The sequence below is a fragment of the Odocoileus virginianus genome, chromosome 3, assembly GCF_023699985.2.
Source record: "Odocoileus virginianus isolate 20LAN1187 ecotype Illinois chromosome 3, Ovbor_1.2, whole genome shotgun sequence".
Lineage (NCBI taxonomy): Eukaryota > Metazoa > Chordata > Mammalia > Artiodactyla > Cervidae > Odocoileus > Odocoileus virginianus.
Genome location: NC_069676.1, coordinates 41,773,960 through 41,798,644, shown reverse-complemented (window position 1 = coordinate 41,798,644; position 24,685 = coordinate 41,773,960). Strand labels below are relative to the sequence as shown.

The 24,685-nt window shown below is 51.7% G+C and overlaps 1 protein-coding gene across 5 annotated transcripts in view; it reads left to right on the top strand.

Annotated features, from left to right (window-relative positions):
* Window positions 1-24,685, top strand: part of FSTL4 (follistatin like 4) — a 657,291-nt gene that overhangs the window by 523,985 nt on the left and 108,621 nt on the right. For all 5 annotated transcript variants that reach the window (XM_020908080.2, XM_070465356.1, XM_070465357.1 and 2 more), the window contains 2 exons: window positions 1,836-2,029; window positions 5,424-5,547. In XM_020908080.2, coding sequence (XP_020763739.2) covers window positions 1,836-2,029; window positions 5,424-5,547 — 318 coding nt within the window. The remainder of the gene's footprint in view (window positions 1-1,835; window positions 2,030-5,423; window positions 5,548-24,685) is intronic.

Genomic DNA, 24,685 nt, shown 5'->3' with positions numbered 1-24,685 from the left:
CACCGAAGCGTCTCTCTGCCTTCATACACTGCATCCAGCTTCTGTCCATTTGCTGGGACTGGTGTCCTCTGGGGGGCTGGGCAGCAAGATCTGGGCAGACCTCTTACTCTTCTTTCCCCAGACTGGCCTTTGTCCAGCTCAGGAAGCCGAGGAACCCAGACCCTGGGCAGGAGTGTGGGGTTGTAGGACACGGCTGTGATTTTCACTGTGCAGACTTGAGAATCAGGTTCACTAGTTGGAGGCCCTACGAGCTCCCAGGAATGGATATGCTACCAGGCCAAAGAGGGGTGGGAAAGCTATTCTTGTCAGAGCACGGAAACTCCTAGAGAGCAAATAGATTTGATTATATTGAACACAGCAATTGATTTTTTTCTAAATAAACATGCAGGATGAAATGGCAACAGACATCTGTTTCTGACAAGAATCAATTGACCCCAAATTGGAAGAAAGAAAATCTAGAAACACAAAGAAGCACAAGAGAAAGTGGTCGGACCACCCAGGCTTGTCCAGTGAGGAAGGGAGAGATACAGACAGACTTCCCAGCAGCCCTGTCCCCACCAAGCAGCTCTGTGTTTATTGGTCTTCAGCTACTACGGTTCCAGTAATGACAAAGGGGAGGGTGGCTATCATTTTATGAGCCCTTACTCAGTGCTAGGCCTGTGTCATGCCTTTTATTATGTGCATGTCTCCTTTAACCCTCCTAACAGCCCTCTGTGGGAGGCTCTGCTCTCCCCCACTTCACAGATGAAATCACTGACGCACCTTGTACGAGGTACACATTCAGGCAGCTGCAGAACCAGGACTCAAACCCAGCAGACCACAGAGCCAGGACTCTCCAGCACTGCTTATATTGACTCCAGCCCTGAGCTGTTACAGCCTGCCCTAAGCTGGCCTTGAAATTAAGGCGAAAGACCTAGACCTCAGACACTCCTTTGCTAGCAGCACTCTGACTTGAACCTGGAATGGATGAGGAGGACCCCACACCCATGCTCCAGGATTCGGCAAAGCCAGGAGGTGGGGGTACATCCTTCATCCTCATCCCAGGAGGAGGGGAAGTGGGGCAGCAGGGAGTGCCCTCCTGCTCTGCTCACAGCCCTGTGGGTGGGGAACATCCCCGTGGCCCGCTACCAGCAAAGATAAACTGCATCATGTCACAGTGTATCACAGGCCTCATTTGCCAAAATGCTGTGTGGTTCTGATGCTATGGACCAAGCCTAGTTGTGATGAAAGACCTGAGAGCAATGGGCCGTGTGCTTCGGGCTTACTTTCGTAAAAAGCTGCCTTTTGTTTCTTGGTCGTGGGCTTGTATACACATGTTCGTCTTGAAGTAATCCAGCTCTGGGAATGCTTCTAATTATCTTAAGCAAGGCTTATTAGTCCTGTTAACTGCAACTCCCTGATCTATGAGGCCACGGATTCCAAAGGAGCCTTTAAGGTAGGATTAAGGCAAAGATGAGCCATTGCAAAGTGGAGTTGGGGCCAGCTTTCCTAAAGCTGCTGTGGGGCTGCACTGCCAAGTCCCCCGATTGAAGACTCCCGTTCCTTCTGACCATCACTCTGTGTCTGGCTGTAGAAGGTGCTCAATCAACATGTGCAGGGTGAACGAACAGGCCCCTTCCAGCGTTTACATCATGTGTCGCTTATATCTGGTGCTCAGTAAATATCTGTGGCCTGGACTGGTGGACAGTTAGATGGACAGGTCTCATGTACTCAGGCTGCACCTTGCACTACATCTAGCAGATGCCTAGTAACTGCTGATGGGTGGTGGGGTGGAGCGAGGTCTTCTCAAGACTGGGGGAGGAGTCTGGCTGGAGTAACCCCATCTTCTCTTCCAGGTGACCCGTGCACCATGGCCGACTACACCCGCCTGAAGAAGGTCCTTCTGGCACTGCAGAGCCGCTTGCAGCCACTCCGCGAAGGGGACAGCAGACAAGACCCTGCCTCCCAGAAGCGCCTCCTGGTGGAGTCTCTGTTCAAGGACTTCGACACAGATGGAGACGGCCACCTCGGCAGCTCTGAGCTGGCCCAGGTGGGTACAGCACTGGCTGAAATCACATTACAGGGGGGATCCAATTCAGCGCGTGTAGAAAGAGAACCTGCAGACCCCTGTGGGGAGAGTTGTTTGTCACTATCTCTGAAATAGGACACCGAGGAGGTCTTGCTCCTGCAAGAGAAAGCATCTCCCAGGAGTCAGAGAGCTTGTGTTGAACCCTTGGAAATATCTGACAAACAAAATAATGTCAGTATCTGTTTTCCACCAGCCACCTGCAGCCAATATTTACCAACAAGCTCTGAGCTAGCTGGCGAAACACACACTGTACACAAGCTGAGCTCTGAGGCTTTCATTAGGAAACAAGTTTTTTCTTCCTGAATCCTTTACTGTCCTCAGCAGGAAGATTCAAAGGAAGCAGGTTTGATTTCCACCAAGAGCTGTAATATGCTGTCCCCAAGTCCTCTCCTCCTCGGACCTCACCAGTGGTGGTACCTGGGTAGCAGCAGCTCACACTCCAACCTGTGGCTTGCAGGCAGCCCATGGCCACCCCCCGATCACTGCTCTGCCCCTTGAGAAAACACTCAGATGGAGCCCGTGGTTTGCCTCCCTCCCAAACACAGCACATGTGGCCCTTTGCCCAGCTACCAGGTGGTACAAGGGCCACAAGCATCTGCAGCAAAAAGGAACAAGGAAGAAGCAACCCAGAGCAGCAGGCATGCCAGCTGCAAGACAGGTCTGTTGGGTGCTGGTGGCAGAAAGGCGGGCTGGATGGGCCCAGGGGTCTGCATTCCTGCTCCTGCTCTGCTGGTTTGGGTCTGAGAGCCTGGGGTCCCAGAGCCACACCAGGTTCAAAGACATGGAGGGAGGCGAGGTCAGCCGCCCTGGGGCAGCTCTGCCTCCCTAGACCACAGAGTGCCCCACCCCCAAGGACAGATAACAGGATGGTTCCCCACCTTTGATACTACTTTAAAAAGATCTTTCACAGGGCACAGCAGTGACCTCATCAAAACTGTGACCGGGTCACCAGGAAGGACCAGGCAGGGAGGGCCATGGCATTTAGAGCACCCACGAGGGGCTTGGCACTAAGCGACGCCCTTTACCTGCAGTGTGCCCTATGCAGGAGTGTCCCCCACTCTTCAGTAGGTTAGCTACGAACACAGACTTCACAAACTGCCTGAATTCAGGTCCAGTTCCACCATTTACGGGCTCCCAGGGGGTCTAGGCAGACAACTGCCTGGCTCTGTGCCTCTTTTCTTGTCTGTGACTGTCACAGGGTCATCAGGAGGGTTAGATGAGCTAAGAGGTGTGAAGTTCTCAGCCTAGTGCCCAGCATGTGGTATATTCTCAGTAGGTGACAGCCATTAGCATCCCTTTGTCACCATCGCCTCTATTGTTGTTATTTCCTCCTTAAACCTTTCAGCCACCTTTTGCTGTGTGGTAGGTGCTGCTGTTATCCCCACTTACCAAGTATTTTTAGATGAGCAAGAGGAGGCGCCAAGAAATCAAATGGTTTGCCTGCAGGGCACGCATTGTCTAGGATGTGGTGAACTGAGATGCAACCAGGGTGCCAGGTGTGCATGGAGCAGTTCTCCTCACACTACACGGGGCTTCCTGGCAGACCAGCTCCTACCACCAGCTCCACCGATCCTCTCGAGGTCTGTGGGGACAGCAAGTGCCCAAGAACTCTGAGTAGAGCAGTTATCCAGACACTTCCCCAGGCAGGGACCCCTTCTCAAGTCCGGCCAGTTCGGAGCTGGCTTCCAGGGAGTGGGTGGGGAACCACAGATCCTAAGGCACTAGCAGACCCTGCTCTGCTCACTCATACCTGGCATCACGGGTAAGTCCATCCATGGCCCACACTCCGGGAAGCCTCCCAGACACACGCCAGCCTTCATGTCACTACTTCATCAACCCTCAGCCCCCAGCTATGGGTAAGACCCCATGGGCCAGGACCGGAGACCCACTGATGACCCACGCTGCTCTGGGGAGAGCCCAGGTCCTACTGGCCATGGTTACCTGAAAAAAGAGCCATCTAGCAGTTCTGTTCCCCGCAGTACAGGCTGTGTGGGGAGCCCAGAGGGCAGGCATCTCTGTCGCACCCCAGACAGAGGCAGCTGTGGAAGCTCAGTGCCCCGGGCCCACGTGGATCCAGGTGGCTGCCAGGTAAACAAAACATTCCTGGGCTCATGGCTCTAACCTGGCAGAGACATGCCCTGAGGCACCTGCAGCCATTAACCAGCGTAGTAATTGGACTATGATTTCCTCTTTAAAATTTAATGTGTTTAAAGTCCATTTCATAAATCTGCCAAGCAGGGCCCAGCTAAAGTGGGCCTTTCCTTGACACCGAATCAGAGGCGTTGGAGAAAACGTGTAGGTCCTATGAAAAGTTAATCAATTTCCAGTGCAGAAATAGACAAAGGGAAATTTCCATCTTTGGAAGATTGATTTCGGGCGTTATGGTTGATCTCCCTTTTATCGAACACTCTTATTTGTTGGGTGAAGGGTCATTTTTTTAACATTATCACATTAAATTGCCTTTAATATACCAGGCCCAGCTGAGACTGTTAAATAAAGAGAAAATGCTGCTGTTCCCCTCTTCCCCCCAAAATAAAATCATTTTCTTTCTTCTCAGATTTCCTTCTGAGCATTTTGTTTGTAAGACTCTAGTTTTAGACCCATACACAGATGATCCTACTAGGGAGGTCCCCACCCTGCAGGCCAGACCACATCCAGAGAGGAGTTCACAAGGGCCCACCCATGGTCCCCTCAACAGAATCCCAAGGGTAGTGGTTTGTGTTCCTGGCAGGACAAGGCAGGCAGAGCAGGGGCTCAGGCCTAGATCAATAGAACAGCAGCTTCCTCTCCCCAGGAATAGTACTATGGCTAGGATGTGCTGACCTGACATTGGTGGGGGTTGGAGGGGGCAGGGAGGGGTACACTGATAGAGCAGTGACCTTCCAGCTCTGCATAGTCGGGAGCCACTGAGTATGGCCACTGTTAATTGGGCCTATTTGATCAGGCCCCTATCTCTTCCCTGTTTCCCCATCTATAACACAGAGGGGTAGACCAGATGACCACATGGATCCTTCTCACCTCATATCATCTGGGATCTGTTTGCCCTGGTGGGGAGAAAACAGACCTGAAAGCTAATCCTCACGCAGGCCCAATCATCATGTGACCTTGAGAAAGTCCCTTCCCTCCCTGAGCCTCAGTTTTCTCATCTATAAAAGGAGAAGGTCAAACAAGACAACCAAAGAGATTTGGATGCTCCCCATGGCCTACGGAGCTGTTGCTAGAGTCTACATGCACACACACGGACACACCTGCCCAGACAGTGACCACAGCCCCACTTGGCCTGAGCCGTTTTCCAGCAGCGCCCATAGCTCTGAACTCACTCCTGACTCTAGCCTTTTCCCTTTCTCACCCACAGCACGCACTGAAGGAGCAGGACCTGGAGGAGGACTTCCTGGGGTGCTCGCCGGGCGACCTCCTCCGATTTGATGACTACAACAAAGACGGCCTCCTGACCCTTCATGAGTTCTACACAGCCTTCCGTAAGTCAGGCCCCTGTCGGGGCTCACCGTCAGCAAATAGGCATTTCTGCACCAAAATGGTGTCAGGGTCTGGAGTCTGTCTTTGGTTTTTTTCCAAGGTTGGCTTCTTTTATAGGTGAAAGTAGTTGAACTTGTTTTGCGATAAGCCTGAGATTTAAGGAAAGAGTAAAAGGGTGGGCAGAGGTGGGGGATGGGGTACTTGCTCTGTTCCTTTTGGATAAAGGTTCTTCTCGCTGTTGATTTCATTTGAGGAACCCAGGGCTGTGTTTAATTATGATTAAGAAGGCACTGTTTCACATGACTAGGAGATTCTGTGATTGCACATGGACAGAGCGGATGTTAGGATTCTCCCAAGGAGGTGGCCTGGCCCCATCAGAGAACCCTGCCTGGGGGTTCTCAGTAGGAGGATGCTGGAGGCTTGGCCAGGTAGACCATGGAGTAGTCACAATGCAGGATAATGGAGAATGAGGGTCCAGGTTGATGAGAGGAGGGAGAATCCCTGGAGAAGGAGAAAAATGGGGATGTTCTGCCTGAAAACAGGAGGTGCTCAGAATGGACCCTCTGTGGGTTCACTGGTGCATATGGTGAGCAGGTACAGTGTCTGAGAGACCTAGGTCTTCTCCCTGAGTTGCTTTCCCAAGAGATGACCTCATATCAACCATAGCTAGAGCTGGGACAGGGCTTCCAAGAGATGTGAGATGCAAGAAGCCCCAGACAGCTCCAAACAAGTTCACTAGGAGATGGAAGGCAGTGTGGGACCCTAACTCGAGACAAGAAGGGACATTCTTGGCCCCAAAGAAGTGAAGCTCCTTTTTTGTCAGACAGCATGTGGAGCAGGCTCTGTTTAAAGCAGGTAACATGTGTACCCTGTATGAGGCACCTTTGAACATTACCTGCAAGCTCGCAGCTCCTGTGGGCCCTGCAATTGAGGAAGCAGGGGTGAGACCCCCAGGGTCTCTGAGTACTCTGAACCACAGGTCCTGACATCCTCGGTCTCATTCTCTACCTGGAGGTGTGTTTTCCAGGAAGGTATTCCTGCTTTGCATCAGCATCTCTGTATGCTTTTGTTACTTCAAAAATTCACCAGGCCTGAGAAGGCATCCTCTTGATTTGTTGGCAAGAAGGGCTCTTGTGTCAGGTAGAAGAGGTACTCCTGTGACCCGAGAGAAGAGAAACAAGCATGATTCTTCCCTGTGGGAAGTGTTCATGAGCTTGTCGCAGGCTGTGCCTTTCCAGCCACGGAGTCCCTGTTACCAAGGACCAAAGTCCAACCCCCAGTTCCCAGGCTCTGTTAGATACATGATAACTGTCTTTCTCCCCAGCCTCCTCCTTCCTGCCCACAGTTTAAGCTCTACATCTGGTGGTTCATAATAAGGTGTGAATGGCTGGTAGATTCAATCAGCCTGGGAGGTGTTTGCTTTGTGGATTGAGGAGCTTATTCCTGAAATGAATCTCTAAATTTTAGAACATGTGGAGATGTCGGCAACTCTGGAGACCTAGCTCATGCGATGATTATTATATTTTCAGGACTTTTGCAAAGGCAAACAGTTACATAGTTGGGAGCTTTAAATCAGCCCTAGTAGGACTGTTTGCAACACAGAAGTCTGCATACACAACATAAGTGCTACACAAGGGGTAGGGGGCTCTTTTTCCCTCTGGAGAGCCCATTGTGAGGCACTGACCTGCACTCGCTGGACAAGACCCTCCCTCCCCACCTGTCCTCACCACCTCCCGGAACCTCCTCTCCATCCGCCTTCTTCGAACAGAGCCCCCTTGATGATGCTAATCCCAGGGGACGTGAACAAGAAAGGAGTAGATGTCAGGCCAGTGACAGGGTGGAGCTTCCCTCCTCATCAGAGAAACAGCAGCACGCTTTCGGGGGTCAGTTCTGAGACATTCCCAGCATGCTTTGTGCACTCAGCACCCCCCTCCCCCATCTACAGAAGGAGCTGTAAAGAAAAAGATCACTGCGTTTTCAAAGCTGAGGGCCAAGGCTGGACTTCAAAGATTTGGGGATACACCAGAGCCACACACGTGTGTCCCACAATGGCATCACTAGGCAGAAAATGCCACTGCTTGGGTACCGTCCTGGTACCAATTGTCACAGAAGCCTCTGATCCATGAGCCCACTTCCTTCCTGGGAACTGGTCTGGGACCAAGCAAGGGCTATTGGCTCTCCTTTCAAGGAAATGGCAGCATCCCTGTTGCCCCTGATGAAAGAGAGACCACCCTGGCCTCCCTAGTGGTTGTTGTGAGCAGGAGCTGCCTGTGGAAAAGGAGGGGCGTCCTCACTTCACTTCCGGCTGTGTGTCCCATGTAGAGCAACGTGCTGTCTGTTTCCCTTGTTCCTGGATTATTATTTGAAAAGCCTTATAATCATCATTTTTAAAACAAATTAGATTCTGCTGTCGCCTTGGACTTGTTTTGAACTGGGCAGCCAAACCATTCATCACAGCCCAACCCAAACAATAGACATGCAATAAAATGTAAACTCACAGCCATTCAGGAAGCCACAAAATTAGTTAACCCTGCTTTCAAGGCCCAACAGACAGTCACTCGGAGCACTCAGAGACTTGAAGGCACTCAGGATCAGTGGTCTTTCAAAGTCACAGGAACTCTAAACTCCCCTCGTTCTGGGAATGGATTTATGGTTCAGTGGATATCAAATAGGAAGTTGAAATGAGGCACACAGGTACAACTGACTACCCAGAAATCAATGGCCATTAAAGATATCTCACTAAAATGCAAAAAGTAATATCTCAGACATTTTAGCAACATTTTGGATTTGATTTTCAAAACTGAAGCTAACTGGCTGGCAAAGGCTGAGACTTTAAAGTTGCATTTTCTAGTCTCTGTTTTGCCAGGATCCTTGGGTTCTAGGCAGGGCAGGCTATGTAGGGTGACTGGCACAGATTCAGCCACTTTATTAAAGGATGGGATTTGGGGGACTTTTCCCTGGTGAAGTGAGTTGTATTAATATTTACAAGGGGTTTTTTTGGGCTGGGGTTGAGGGGGGGGCAGTGTGCAGTCTCCTGAGTCATGTTTTCTCATGCAGCTGACATAGCCCTGTCTGCAGCTGGCTGAGGGCAATGCCAGCAATCCCAGGGCTGGTGGCTGTCGTGCTCAGTTGAGTGGTTCGTGGTGGGGCTGTACCTTCCTCCTGGCTCTGCAGAACGGGTGACCCCCCCACCCACCTGAGGAGGGCAGAGGACAGGTCCCTTAGCCATGGAAGTCACGAAGGCTGCAAATCACTCATCTCTGTGCAGTGATGGCAGTGAAATGTGAGGCTAGCCTCCCTCTCTGCCTCTATTTGTCACCTAAACATTCTCTTCAGGTTGCTTTTGGTTTTCCAAATCATAGACTGATCTTGGAGCTAACGGTAGTGTCCTCTCAGCATGTCTCCCAAGCCTTCCTCCTCATTCCTCCCCCTGCCCCCTGCCCCCAACAAACCACAGAACCTCCCACCCGCGATGTGAGGCAGAGACCCAGGCGCCAGGGTTACTGGTGAGAGAGGTGCGTGCCCGCCTGTCTGTTCATCTCAATGAATTTAAAAGTTGCTTGCTTAAAAACCTTTTCAATAATGCATGTTTTTGCACTTTTCTGAATGCTTGGGTTGGGATTGTGGGAAAAAACATATTGCTTAAATGAGGATTTTTCTCTCACTTTAAATTCATTACAAGTTCCTTCTGCTTTTTTAGAAAGATACTTGTCCTTTTAATTAATCCTATGAGAGCAATGTGCTGCATGTAAAGGACAGGCTACCATGCAGAATAAAGGTCTTCCCTCTTACTGTCTGAGGGTCACGGATACACAGTGTCCAGGACGAGGACCTGAGTCAGGAGGACCAACTATGTGGGAGTCAGATGCCCCCCCTTAGCGCCAGGCCAGCAGAAAGGAAAACAGTGATTTAATCTGATTATTGTGGTACTTCTGTATCCAGGGCAACTCTGTGAACCAGAGGAGGTGGTCACTGGGCAAATTTACAGCTGTTTTTTCTGCCATTGTTGCTGCATTATGAAAGGGTACCATGGGTTCATCTGGCACGTGGTTATCCTCTGGAACAAATACTGCCCGCAAAGGGCAGATGCCTTGCCAGGCCGTTACTGTAGCCCTCCCCACCACCCCATGATAGTAAAACATTAGCAACTATCCCTCCCCCAAATCTGTCCAGCTCCTTATCCACGTAGGGTGAGTTCAGACAGGAAGTTCAGCCAGTAAAATCCCACTTTATACTGCTCCATTCCTTTCCTCCGTTGGGGATATTGAATAGCAAAATTTCAGATGGCATCAGCTCAGTTAGTTCAGTCACTCAGTCATGTCCGACTCTTTGCCACCCCATGGACTACAGCATGCCAGACTTCCCTGTCCATCACCAACTCCCAGAGCGTGCTCAAATTCATGTCCATCAAGTCAGTGATGTCATCCAACCATCTCATCCTCTGTCATCCCCATTTCCTCCTGCCTTCAATCTTTCCCAGCATCAGGGTCTTTTCCAATGAGTCAGTTCTTCGCATCAGGTAGCCAAAATATTGGAGTGTCAGCTTCAGCATCAGTTCTTCCAATGAATATTCAGTACTGGTTTGATCTCCTTACAGATGGCATTGAGTCTATCAAAAATTTTATCTGAATCTATTTGGTTGTAGAGTTTGGAGAACAAGCGTTACCTGTGTGCAGTTACCTGTGTCAGTGTTGGCAGAGGCTAAGACCATTGGTGGGGTGACTCCCCTAATCCCAAAGGGAGGAACTGGTTGCCTCATGCAGGACTTGCAAATCAAGTGGCAGAAACACTGATTCCCTGACCTTGGTCCCTCATTTGCTCAAGGGCATAAAAGAGCTAAACTGGAGCTGCCACTGGAAACTGGTATCAGAAAGTGCTGTCAGTCTTGGTACTCCCTGCCAAGGACTTTCTCCTCACCTCCAGCAGAGAGAGAACCCAAGAAGGCTTCTGTGTGAGTTTGCTATGTGCCCCTGAAGCCAAAGTCAACAGGCCAGTCATCTGGGTGCTTTTTTGCTTATTAATAGTGCTTTAGTTAGTAATGGGCTCTTACCAGTCAAGTCATATAAAAACAATTGTTCAGTCAGTAAGTTGTGACTCTTTGCGACCGCATGGACTGCAGCACGCCAGGCTTCTCTGTCCTCCACTATCTCCCAGAGTTTGCTCAGATTCATGTCCACTGAGTTGGGGATGATATCTAACCATCTCATCCTCTGCCACCCATTTTTCCTTGGACAGGTCTTTACCAGAGGTTAAGCTGAGCTTCAAGTTCCTTACCTGTAAAATGGGTACGATAAGCACCACATAAGGCTGTTGTTCAGTCGCTAAGCCATGTCCAACTCCTTGAAGCCCCAGGCACTGTAGCACACCAGGCTCCTCTGTCCTCCACTATCTCCTAGAGTTTCTCAAATTCATGTCCACTGAGTGATGCTGTCTAACCATCTCATCCTCTGTTGCCCCCTTCTCCTCCTGCCCTCAATCTGTCCCAGCATCAGAGTCTTTTCCAATAAGTCGGCTCTTCACATCAGGTGGCCAAAATATTGGAGCTTCAGCATCAGTCCTTCCAATGAATATTCAGGACTGGTTTCCTTTAGGATTGACTGGTTTGATCTCCTTGCTGTCCTAGGGACTCTCAAGAGTCTTCTCCAGCACCACAGTTCAAAAGCATCAAATCACATGTAGGGTTACTCAACACTAAGTGAGATAATTCGTGTAAGGTGTTTAGAATGATACCCTGTGAAAGGTAAATGCTAAGTAGTCATTAGCCAAGTAGGTCAATGATGGAGGTGATGATGGTGATGACAAAGATTTCTGAGTGTTCCCAGCCCCTGTCACTGTGCTCTGTCATTGTCACCGGCCCATAATAGTCCATAGGCTCCATGAGGCTGGAGGCTGTTTTGCTCACCATGGGCTCACGTCTAGCATGGGGTCTGACGTCCAGAAAGCCCTTGGTAAATCTTTGCTCAGTGAGAGGGATGAAGTATATGAAGAAATAAATACACTTGACAAGCAGAGGGTCTTGGAAGTTTCAAATCGAGACCACCTCTTTCCCATCTCTAGTGATTTGCTGCTAACAGCTGCATCGTAGAGCCCAGCACTTGCTAACATTGTCAGGAGCTGAGATTTCAAGCACTTTCCATTTTTAAAGATCCCAGCTGGAAGCTGTCAATGGCCTTAGTGCAGAGCAATTGAACAGTAGAAAATGAACTAATTACAGGTTGTTACTGAAAATCTATTGTATACAAATTGCAAAGAAAACTCATTAAAATGCGATGCTTTGGTGATTAAAACAAAAAAAAAAAAAAAAAAACCCCTCTTGGAGGGAGAAGCAGGGGCAGGGTGGCTGAATACCTTGTTTGTCCCTGTTCTGGGGTAAGGACTCCCAGCAGGACTGCAGCCAAGGCTCTGGGTCTTATGCTCACATATCACCCAGCCAGCCTGATGTACAAACCGTAGAGAGGTTTACGTTTTGTACAGAACAGACAGCTCTCTGAATGTTAGTAAATACATAGAAATGGCTGCAGATGAAACAAAGCATTTCATTACAAAGATATAAAATGAGAACAATTTAAATGTCAGCTTTTTACCGGGATAGCACCTTACTGTCCTTGTAAATCTCGTGTTTTTGCAAAGCTTTTGTGAGGACTCCAAAGGCCCTAAGACTGCAATTAAGCACTGAAGTTCGCGTTACTGATTTCCAAACTTGCTCCCTGGGATTGGGGTGCTGGAAAGGTTAGGGATGCGAATGGCTGAGCTGCCCAGAGCCCAGCTCTCCAAGGGACCCCTCAGATGCTGAGACTGCCTCCCAGACTCCAGGCAAGAGCCTAGAAAGCAAGGCAGGGTGCCCCCCCACCCCAGCTCACTGCCTCCTCATCCCAGCAGCAGCACCTGAGTCTCGGTGTGGGTGCGGCCTGGGGGTGGTCTCTGTGGTTCCTGAAGACCCCCAGTGCTCTGAGGCGTGGAGAGACCCACCAGGTCTGTGTCTGAGAGGTGAGCTCTCCCAGGGCTGTACGTCCTCTGCCTTGTGGTCTTTCCTTCCTCCCCAGCCGCCTCAATTCAGGCTCTGTGACAGCGTCCCGTAAGACCGCCACCTCCACCACCACCCTGCCTGCCCAGCGTACGGTCTGCACAGGAATGAGATGCTGGGGAGTGGAGGTGCTAGGGCTCTGCTCACATGCACACAGCAGCCATCTGGGTGGGCACATGGGGCCACTCTTGAGGCAGGAGCGGGGGGCACTCACATCCCAGCACCAGGATGGTCCCTGGCAAGGTGGTGGCTGGAGAGCCAGGCCCTGGGCACCGACGGGACCTGGACGAGCAGAGAGAGGATGGGAGGGCGGGGGACAACGAAGCTGCTGCTGCCGCCTGAAGCAGGCACTCTGGTGGCACACTCGGGGCTAGTTGGAGACCCTAGACCATCGGCCGTGACCCATCCAGGTGTCCTCTGCATCAGCCATACCTGCTGGCTCACCGGTCCTCATTTTATCACGACTGTTACTCTCCAGCCACTCTCCAGCCTGGAGGCTGGGGACAGTGGTGAGTGACTAAAGCGTGGGCAGAGGCCACATGACCAACAGCGCCTGGACACAGGTAGCAGCAGAACAGACGAGGCAATAGCAAAGCCAGGAGGCAAAGAGGGCAAAGTCAGCGCTGCCTCTGGGAGCGGGCAAGGTTGTTATTGTCTGAGGCATGGAGGACAAAGGAGCAGGAGAGAGAGATAAACCTAGAGCTTTCCATGAGGTGGAAAACTGGTATATGGCAGGTGCTTGATAAACACTTGTTGGCAGGATGAAAGACCATGAAAGAGTTTTCTAAATAGTAGTAAAGAGAGAAGGTTCAAGGCGGTTATAGTGGTTCTTGGGGAGAATGCAAGTCAGGCGGGTTCCTGGTGGTGGAGGTAATCTTTCTGCCCACGTGTGGCACTGAGCAGGGTCAGCTGCCCACTATTCTTCATCAGGTGTGTTGTGTTATCTGTATCACTGGGTTGGCAGAGAGGTGCCCTCTGCCAAGATAGCCCTCACCCCTGCTCTACTTTATTCACCCCTTTCCTGTTGGGACTGGTGTTTCCCCCAAAGCTGGCCTTCTGTGGGAGAGTACAAACCTACCTCTGTGTGTGTGTATTAGACGCTCAGTCATATCAGACTCCGTTTGACCCCATGGACTGTAGCCTGCCAGGTTCCTCTGTTCATGGATTCTCCAGGCCAGAATACCAGAGTGGGTAGCCATTCCCTTCTCTAGAGGATCTTACTGACCCAGGGTTCAAACCCAGGTCTCCTGCGCTGCAGGGAGATTCTTTACCATCTGAGCCACTAGTAGTAGTAGTATTAGTTGCTCAGTCGTGTCCGACTGTTTGTGACCCCATGGACTGAAGCCCACCAGTCTCCTCTGTCCATGGAATTTTCCAGGCAAGGATACTGGAGTAGTTTGCCATGTCCTTCTCCAGGGGATCTTCCCGAGCCAGGGAGTGAATGTGGGGCTCCTGGGCTGCGGCAGACTCTTCACTGACTGAGCCAGCAGGGGGGCGTGCAAATCTGTCTTTAGATCCCCTTACACCCGCAGCATCTGACGAGTCCTTACCAGATGCCTCCTGGAGGCTCCAGGCCGGACACTGGAAGGAGGCCCCACACCACGGAGGGGGCTAGAATTAAAATACCCTTTGCAGCAAAGTGGGGACTTGGGAGGCATCCCCACTGACGGAGAACATATTCCTATTCTGGTAGGAGGCGAGCCGCTCCCAGCCATGTGCTCCAAGCCTCAAGTTCCTGTTTCATCTCACACAGAATTTGGTGGGGTTCTGGAGGCCTCAGACCTTTGCCTCTACTTCAGTCTCTGCTGTTGTTTTTGGACCCAGGGATCCAGGCAGGGACTGGGACAAGCAACATGCATAACCAGTTTGTTGGACTGTGAGCAGTCTCAGCAGAGGTCCAGGCAGACCAATCTCCTCTGTGCAGACCTTCCCTAATCTCCCGACGCTCCTCCTGCCTGTGGACACTCCGGGGGCGGGGAGCTGAGGACTGCTGATCAGTTGGCCTTCTGTTGCTCCCCAAGTATGGGATGCTTGGCAGTGGCTTTCCATTTCAGGCTTCAGCCAGGATTCCCAGTCCCCCACTATGGTCCCACTCTGGGACCCTCCACAGTGTGGTCTGCCCCGGGGCGGTGGAGGGAGGCTCTGTGAGCCCCTCCCCAGGCAGCTGCAAGCTGAGCCTTGGGGAGCCGTTCTGCTCCAGATGGCACTGGCGTTTGTCTTCAGGTGTTTCAGGCACAATAACTGTTTGTACACTTGTCAGCATTGCAAATCGAATCCAAGTGGGAGTGGAAATGGTGCCCAAAGGACTCGGCCCTCCGCAGGCAGTAGGAGGGGCGGCGAGGTGGGCGGGTGGCCCCCTGAGTGCCTTCTCTAGCTCACTCATCTTCCTGAACACTCTCGAGCCTCTCCAGACACAGCCCCACGGGTGAGGCACTGACAGGGCTTCAGAGCCGTGTGCCAGATGCTGCGCCCGCCCCTGGCAGGGCTTCCTCCCAGCCCCATGTTCTGAGAATAAGGAAAACTGAGGCCAGGAGGCTGGGGGCCTGCCAGGGGCCCACAGCTGCTAACACAGACCCCAACACAAAGGCAGGGTGCATGGGTCACACCTGAACGTTGAGTCACCGGCTACATGCCCTACCCTAGACAAGACCTTTTAGAGTCTCCAGTTCTTCCCCCAGAGTCAGCATCCAGAAAGCTCCCCACGATCTGTGACTCTGGGACGGAGCAGAGGGAGGGATCCCTGAGGCCACATCCTCTCTGAGGGCCTTTTACCCCACGCTGGTGCAGAGTGGGGCAACCATGGGCTCTTTCCGGATCCCCAAGTCCATGGGCCGCAGGTGCTTTCACACACTTTACCAGGTCCCCTTCCCATGGCACCACAGAAAGAGCCTCTTAGGGCCGCCGGGCTTCAGCCCCACAGGGGAGGGTGGGGTGGGGCCCCCCCAGGGAGCAGGCCTGTCCCTCAGAACAGGTATCCCCATGCTCCCAGGACCCTGTGGAGAGATGCTTTCCTTCCAGACCCAAACCCATTAAGCAGTGATTCCCTTCTCAGCTCCCACAAGTGCAAGCACATCGAGTGCCTCCTCTTCTGGGGCCTGTCCAAGAAGGCCCTGTTGGTTCAGTTTAGTTCAGTTGCTCAGTTGTGTTCAACTCTTTATGACCCCATGAACCGCAGCACGCCAGGCCTCCCTGTCCATCACCAACTCCCAGAGTTTACCCAAACTCATGTCCATTGAATCAGTGATGCCATCCAACCATCTCATCCTCTGTCATCCCCTTCTCCTTCCTGCCCTCAGTCTTTCCCAGCATCAGGGTCTTTTCAAATGAGTCAGCTCTTCGCATCAGGTGGCCAAAGTATTGGAGTTTCACCTTCAACATCGGTCCTTCCAATGAACACCCAGGACTGATCTCCTTTAGGATGGACTGGTTGGATCTCCTTGCAGTCCAAGGGACTCTCAAGAGTCTTCTCCAACACCACAGTTCAAAGGCATCAATTCTTCTGTGCTCAGCTTTCTTTATAGTCCAACTCTCACATCCATACATGACTACTGGAAAAACCATAGCCTTGACTAGATGGACCTTTGTTGACAAAGTAATGTCTCTGCTTTTTAATATGTTATCTGGGTTGGTGATAGCTTTCCTTCCAAGGAGTAAGTGTCTTTTAATTTCATGGCTGCAGTCACCATCTGCAGTGATTTTGGAGCCCAAAAAATAAAGTCTGACACTGTTTCCACTGTCTCCCCATCTATTTGCCGTAAAGTGGTGGGACCAGATGGCATGATCTTAGTTTTCTGAATGTTGACCTTTAAGCCAACTTTTTCACTCTCCTCTTTCACTTTCATCAAGAGACTCTTCAGTTCTTTGCTTTCTTCCATAAGGGTGGTGTCATCTGCATATCTGAGGTTATTGATATTTCTCCTGTCAATCTTGATTCCAGTTTGTGCTTCATCCAGCCCAACGTTTCTCATGATGTACTCCGCATATAAGTTAAATAAGCAGGGTGACAATACACAGTCTTTTCCTATTTGGAACCAGTGTTTTTTTCCATGTCCAGTTCTAACTTGCTTCCTGACCTGCATACAGGTTTCTCAAGAGGCAGGTCAGGTGGTCTGGTAGTCCCATCTCCTTCAGAATTTTCCAGTTTATTGTGATCCACATAGTCAAAGGCTTTGGCATAGTCAATAAAGCAATAGATGTTAATAGATGTTTTTCTGGAACTCTCTTGCTTTTTTGATTGCGGATGTTGGCAATTTGGTCTCTGGTTCCTCTGCCTTTTCTAAAACCAGCTTGAACATCTGGAAGTTCACGGTTCATGTATTGCTGAAGCCTGGCTTGGAGAATTTTGAGCATTACTTTACTAACATGTGAGATGAGTGCAATTGTGCAGTAGTTTGAGCATTCTTTGGCATTGCCTTTCTTTGGGATTGGAATGAAAACTGACCTTTTCCAGTCCTGTGGCCACTGCTGAGTTTCCCAAATTTGCTTACATATTGAGTACAGCACTTTCACAGAGTCATCTTTCAGGATTTGAAATAGCTCAACTGGAATTCCATCACCTCCACTAGCTTTGTTTGTAGTGATGCTTCCTAGGGCCCACTTGACTTCACATTCCAGGATGTCCGGCTCTGGGTGAGTGATCACACCATCGTGATTATCTGGGTCGTGAAGATCTTTTTTGTATAGTTCTTCTGTGTATTCTTGCCACCTCCTCTTAGTATCTTCTGCTTCTGTTAGGTCCATACCATTTCTGTCCTTTATTGAGCCCATTTTTGCATGAAATGTTCCCTTGGTATCTCTATTGGTAGCCCTATTGGTCCCAGACCTCAAATCCCATCTCTCTGCAGCAGTACTTAGAAAGGTGCTGCTGCTTGTCAGCAGGATGGCTGGGAACAGCCCTGCCATTCAGGACCACCCCCACCCCCTGAGCTTCCCCTGCTGATGCCTGGGTGTGGGGTGACAGCTGAAGAGAGCGTGGCAGGCTGAGCACTGCCCAGGCAGCAGCTGCATCGGCCCATGTGTGGGGCCACCAGCACCCGGCGCACAGGGCACAGTGGGGGGTCTAAGGGCCAGTGGAAGCCACCCATGGCTGGCTCAGACAGGTCAACAGTGGGTTGGGAGTTGGGCCAAAAAGGACTAGAGGTCAAATAAGAACATCAACAAAGCTCTTGAGGCTCCCCAGGGCCCAGCCAGCCCTGACTCCTGGGCGTGCTGAGTGGACAAGTGGACTCAGTGGCACTCAGGCTGTCTCTCTTTCTGTGGAGACGGTGGTCCTGGGGTAGGTGTGAGGTGAGGGCAGAACTGGGAGTCCTGCTTTGTCCTGACCACACCTGCGGGGTTGCAGCCCTGCCCCCACTGGCGACCCTGGTGACCCGAGGGTTGGGTCATGTACAGAATTACCATCCTGTGGACTGGTGGGCAGTCGATGAAACACTTTCTGATGCAACTCAGGGCTTCAGGCTTGGGAAGAAACAGGACATGCGGAATATTCACAGGCGGGAGGGTGGAGGGGTGCAGCTGTGAAGAAAGCAGGTCAGGGGGGCAGTTTAGAAAGTGAGCAGCAGGGCTCACACCTGCAGGGAGCCTCAGAGGCAACTGGCGTGTCTTACCTGAAACACAAAGGTCTGTGGGTTCTCAGACTGTGCCCCACACAGAAGTTGTGTGAGTGTTCCCTGGGGTCACCCTCCCCAGCCCCACCGTCACAGAGCACCTTGGCCCCCCTTCCCTTGCTTCCAGCCAGGGACCCACACACCCTGTCCCAGACAGGACACCAGGTGGTGGGAGGCCTTCTCAGGGCTGCCGGTGGAGCTTCTAAGGGAGCAGCAGCTTCCACTGTATGGAGAGGCAGTCAGCAGATGCCTCTAATTTCAATTAGGCATGCCAATGTGCCTCCACTTGGAATATCTTCCTTGCATTCTCTAAACTAACAATGAAAGCATGGGCTGAGCAAGGCTCTCGGTCCCCCCGAGTCAGGCCTCCATCACTCGGAGGCTGATTGTTCACTTTGGAACAATTCATGCCCAGAATCCAGCCGCCTCCCTGCCTCCCATCACTACCTGGTTAGAGTCTGAAAGCAGGTCTTGTGACGGGGAGGTGGAGACAGAAGGAGGGAAAACTCTAAGCAGTTAGATGGGCTGTTGATTAGTGTCTCCGGGCAGTTGTGGTGGTGGAGAGGAGGGCAGACCTGGGGTTAAATGCACGCAGGAGGAGGGCCTGGGGTTATCTGTTCATGTGGGCCCCTCCTGCGCCTCCACACTTGTGTGAGCCCCTCCCTTTGAGGTCAGGAGAGGTTATTGATCTCGCTTGGAGGGAAGGGCACACTCAGCCCAAGTCCATGATCCGTGGCCACCAGACTGCAGGTCACAGCTCCTCTGTGGGCAGTCCTGGCTGAGCAGCTGGGTAGATGGGGTTTTCACAGGCCCAGACTCTGGGCAGCTCGACTTTAAAAGGCCTGTGTTGGACTAGACTGTCTGCACTAAGCCTGCTCCTTTAAAGAGCAGCCACTCAGAAGGCTGCGGCCCGGCAGGCTCTGCCAAGATGTCCAGGGAGCGGGAGACAGCCGTCATCACAGGACAGCATGTGGTTCTTCCAACAGCACAGCCAGGGCATCTCCCTGAGTGTACAGTGATGGCTTCCCAACCCCAGTCCCCATTTCCAGTCCTTGAACGGGGATACTCTGGTGCTTCCAGGGTGAGTGGCCTGACCAGCAGCTGTCCCTGTGGTCCTTGCAGAAGACAGTAAGCTTCCAGAGTGAACCGAGACACCCCCGGCAGGTGTCGGATGGCTCAGCAGTGTGGCTCAGTTTACTGGAGGAAACTTGACATGTGACAGCCGTGGTCTTTGAAGTCACAAAACCATCAGGTTAGGAAGCTGTAAGTAAACACAAGTTTAGGAAAATGCTTCCAAGTGGAGCAACAGGTGAATATTTGCTCTCCAGTTTCCACTCATGCTTAGCAAGTAGCTGGCTGGGCCCTGGGAACACAGTGGTGACTGCAGGCCTGGCTGTGTTACCCTGTCCTCAAGTTGCTGGCTGAGGGAATGGTTTGGGCCCACATGGGGGAGCCCTTCCACCATGGAGTGTCTGCTGTGGGGGGCTGACCCAGCACCCAATGCATGGTACAGATGCCCCAGGGTGCTGGTGCAGAGCAGCTTCAGGGCCCAGCATGTGTCACAGAGCTTGTTTCTGAAGCCGTATAATCAATCTCGGAAAATAATAACAGGATTAAGAGCCAATGCTTATTGAGCACTTAGCATGTGCCATGGTACAGTTGTAAGTGAATCCATTAATCCTTGCAGCAAGCTGTGAGGGACGAACCATTATTAGCCCCTTTCTGTAGAAAAAGCCCAGAAGCATGGAGCGCTGGAGCAACTTGTTGCGTTTCAGAGCTGGGATTGAGGGTCAGGACTTGAACCCAGGAGTCTGGCCTCAGAGTCTGAGCTCAGCTGCACTGCCGCTCAAGGAATTCCAGATGCTGTGATGCCCAGAGTGTTTTAGTGGGGCCCCTGTGGTACCTCACATGTGACAGGTGTTGGCCCCATAGGTACCAGGGACTGGGGAGGTGGTGATCCAGAGAAGTGGGCGTGGCTGGCCCAAGCCCACACACTCCCACCCCGCAGCATCCTGGCTCACACAGGCCGCTCCACCAGAAGTCCCCTGCTTCTAGAGTCTGCCCGACCCAGAGTCTGTGAAGGACCGCAGTGGGGCTGCAGGGCCCTCCTCCCAGGTGCCCAGGACCCCTCTGGCAAGCTCTTCCTGCAGCTCCTGTGTCCAGCCCGGGGCTTCTGTGGCCGTGAGTGACAGGGAGCTGGGGCCAGTCAAGCACACAGTAGGCACACAGGGGAGGCGGGCAGCAGGGGCTGTGGCATTTGTTACCAGTGGTCACATTTGTTGGATGTTAACCAGTTTTGTATTATGTTACCTAGTGACAGCAATCTTGATGAAAAGGATACCATTTATGCCCATTTTAGAGTTGAGGAAATCGAGGCTCTGGGAGATTAAGGAACTTGCCCGTGGTCCCCCAGCTGGGAACCCAGAAGGCACTGCAACTACAGCGCCCCCCCACCCCAGTACCTCTGTGATGAGCCCACTTGTGACCATGTTTAAGCCTTGGCTTGAGGACAGGTGGGCGTTTCCTCTCCATGTCTGGCACCCCAGGACTCCCCACATTCCATCCTTGTGCCTGATTCCATCATGAACTGAGTCTTCTTTCTTTAATCAGGGTACTGATTTCCTCCTCTCTCTGGCAGGGATGTTGAACAAATCAATTAGTACATGCTTACAAAATGCTTTGCGATCTCACACGTGAGTCAGGACACATTATTAGTGCAAGACAGTTTCGAGTGATGCCCTTTGCCATGAAAAACGGTCCTCTTGGCTCCTGTAGAGAGCCTTTCTCCAAGACAGTTTGCATCAGAGTTGCAATTACTGATTCTAAAGGGCCTCCTCATGCAGTGGAGATAGGCCAGGGTGTCCTACCCACGTGGCCTCACAGGTGCCCTTGCAGAACCCCCAACCCCTCGAGGTTGGTCTGCAGGTGAAGAGCACTTAACCTCAGAAGCCGGGTGCGGTCACTCACACAACAGACATCTCCTGGCAGCACTGTCCTAGGCCGGGGTATTCACCAGCTTTCAGAACAGAGCAGACAGAGTCTCAGTCTCATGGAACTTGCATCCCAGTGAGGAGACAGAGATAAACAATAACAGAAATATAGATTAGAAGAAGAGACATGATTTTGAGATCAACACAGAGGACCAGGGAGGACAGGGCAGGGGCAGGCAGCAGCAGGTGGGCAGCAGAAGTTAAACACCGTAGGCCAGGGAAGGCCTCACTAAGCAGGGGCTGTGTGAGCTGGTGTTGGAGGGATGGGCCCTGAGCCACAAGGTCACCTGAGAAGACACATCCCAGGCCCTTGGGTGAGCATAGGTCTGCTGGCTGGAGGGGTGTGGGGTGGAGGGCGTGAGGTCAGAGGTCCTGCAGGGCCCTGGATGCTAGTGTGAGGACTTGTTTTTTACCCTGGGTGACACATCAAGTTTTTGGAGGGTTTCAAGTTGAGGAGTGACCTAATCTGGCTTTATATTCTAAAGGAATCACTCTAGCTGCTGTTGTAAGAATAGACTGTTGCAGGCCAAGGGTGGAAGCAAGCAGCCAAGACAGGAGGCCATTACAATAATCTGGGAGAGAGATAATGGGGGTGAAGGCCAACGTGACAGGTGGTAAAGAGTGGTCAGTTATGGATGTGTTTTGAAGGGTAACACCAAGGGAATTTGCTGATGGACTGGGTGTGGTTACAAGAAAAGAGGTGAGTCCAGAGTGATCCGGAGGTTTCAGCATGAGGACCAGAAGGATGGAGTTGCCATTTCCTGTGATGAAGGAGACTGTGGGCGGAGTAGGTTTGGGAGGGACGATCGCTGTTACTTTGAGCATATGGAGTTTGAGGTGCCTATCAGACATCCAAGCAGCAATGCTAACAGGCAGCTGGACATACAAGACTGAGTTAAGGAAAGGTCCAGCCCTGAGATGGAACGTGCCAGTCCTTAACTTACTAGCAGTGTTTGAAGCACTGAGGCTGGATGAGATCACTGAGTGGTGAGTGTCGATGGAGAAGAGCATCCCACTGAGTCTTCAGTGTGAAGAGGTCAGGAGATGGGGGTGGGGGAGCTGGCAAAAGAGAGTGAGAGGAAGAAGCCAGAGAAATGGGAGGGGAACCAGACAAGCACAATGTCCTGGAAGCCAACGGAAGAATATGCCAGAAGTGGTGAGTGGTGTGGTGCAACTGGGAGATTCGGATGAAGACAGAGAAGAGAGAACTGGACCCTGAGTTCTAGGATCTTTAGTGACCTGGAGGAGCAGTTCTCACTGGATGGCAGGGCCAGAGGGCAAAAGTGAGTGGGAAGAGAGGAACTGGAGAAACAAGGTATAAAGAGCTCGTCTAAGGAGTTTTGTTGTGAGGAACAGAGAAACTTCTCTGAGCAGGTGAGGGCAGGTAGAGTCTAGTGCTGGGGTGGTGGGGCTGTCCTAGGGCGAGGCTGGTAGACCCGTACCAGCAGGAAAGGAGCCTGCTGGGTGAGCGCAGGTGCAGGTAGGTGGAAGGATATGGCAATAACCCATATAGACATCTATTTTCCCTGTGAGTCAGGAAGCAAGGTCATGGCTGAGACTGAGGATAGAAGAGGAAATGTGGAGGCTTGAGGAGAGAGAAAGTCTGTAACAGTCTGTTAGGAAAATGAGAGGGTGGACAGTTGGAGAGAAGGTGAGGTGGTCACCAGGCAGCATGAAGGGCTCAAATGAAGCACAGAGTCATGAACTCAAAGGGACCCAGGTCAGCAGGGTGGTGAGCTGTCCTCAGCCATGTTCAGCTACTCAGATGCAAGCACAGAGCAACAGACAGGACTAATCAAGGCTGAGGGAGTGCTGAGGGAGCAGGGAATTGAGGGTGTGTGCAATGTATGGTTCCAGAGATGCAAATTCCATGGAGCTGAAGCTGGGTGAGAAGGAAGTGACATCATAAGGGGGTTGGTGGCAAAGTAGATGGTTGGTCAGTAGATTGTGGGTCCCAGTAGAGTTGAAGACTTTTTGAAATCTGGGTACCAGAGAGGATAAACCAGAAAAGATTTGGGAGCGATCAGGGAGGAGGATGCTTGAAGATAAGCTTTTTCAGTCTGTTGTTATTTGTAATGATGATCTCTAGGCTTGGGATATAGTCATGGGAGTGAGGCTCTTCTTTTTTAGTCCCTATTTTACAGAAGAGGAAATGAGGCCCCAGATTGTCAGTAAGTGGTAGTACAGCTAAAACTCAAATCAGAGGGTCTGCCCCCCAGGCTGGCTCCCTGGCCACCACACAGCACATGTGGTGTGACTCTGGGCATGAGGGATTCCTGCCCCCAAGGAGTTCACTGTCCTGAGGGAAATCAGTACATGTGCAGAGACAGGTTTGCCTTGTCTGTGAGATGGGTGCTCACAGAATGCCCTGAAAACTGAGGAGGGTGTAACACCTCCAAAGAGATGCCAGAAGTCTTCAGAGAAGGATGGGTAGCATTACATAGGCAAATAGGGAAGGGTAGCCCAGTTAGCTGGAGAAGGAAATGGCAGCCCACTCCAGTGTTCTTGCCTGGAGAATCCCAGGGATGGCAGAACCTGGTGGGCTGTTGTCTATGGGGTCACACAGAGTCGGACAAGACTGAAGCGACTTAGCAGCAGCAGCAGCAGCCCAGTTAGAGGGAACAGCCCAAGAAAAAGTGTAGACATGGGAAGGCCCCAGACCATCCTGCATGGCCAGTATCCCTGTCATGGACAAATAAGGTGATGCTGGAGGGAGAGATGAGAACCGGAGCATCAAGGGCTTGTGTTCGTCAGGGAGGCTAAATGCAGGCACGGATACCCCCAAATCTCAGGGGTTTAACAGTACAGATTTCCTTCTTCATCATGTAACAGTTCAGTGCTGGGGTTCACTTTGTGGCCACATGATGAAAAAGGGACCCAAGCATCTTTCATTTTTGTGGCTCTATTATACCATCTCACAGAGCCTCAGATTCCTTAACCGGATGCCCTGTACCTGGCCAGTATACAGAGGGATAGAAAGAGTAGAAGGTCTTGTAGGAGATTTGGGGGAGCCCAGCTAGGACTTAGGTACGTCCCTTCTGACCTACTCCATTGACCAGAGCTCAGTCATATGGCCATGCCCGACCACAAGGGCAGCTGGGAAACTTAGTCCAACTGTGTCCACAGGAGGGAAAGGAAGCAGGTTAAGTGAACACATAGCAGTCTCTGCCACAGGCCCCCAGATCAGGCCGCAGGGTTTGGGCTGCTTAAGGAAATCAGGAAGACACTTGATCAAGCTTCTCCAGCTTGAGGACTAACCAGGGGATGCACACAGGGAAGAATGCTGGCTGGTGAAACTGGAAGGTGATGGAGACCTGAACATGGAGGCAGAAATAGGAGCAGAAAGGGCCACAGAAAGAGATGGTAGTGAGAAGCCCTTGTGACCAGTGACTGGTGCAGGAGTCACTTCCCGCAGGGCCAGGATGGCGGCCTGCCTCCCCATCTCCACAGTGGGGAGCACCAAAAGGCAGGCTTGGGCCTTGGGAAGATGAAGTGGCTGCAGGTGGCCCATGACAGTCCT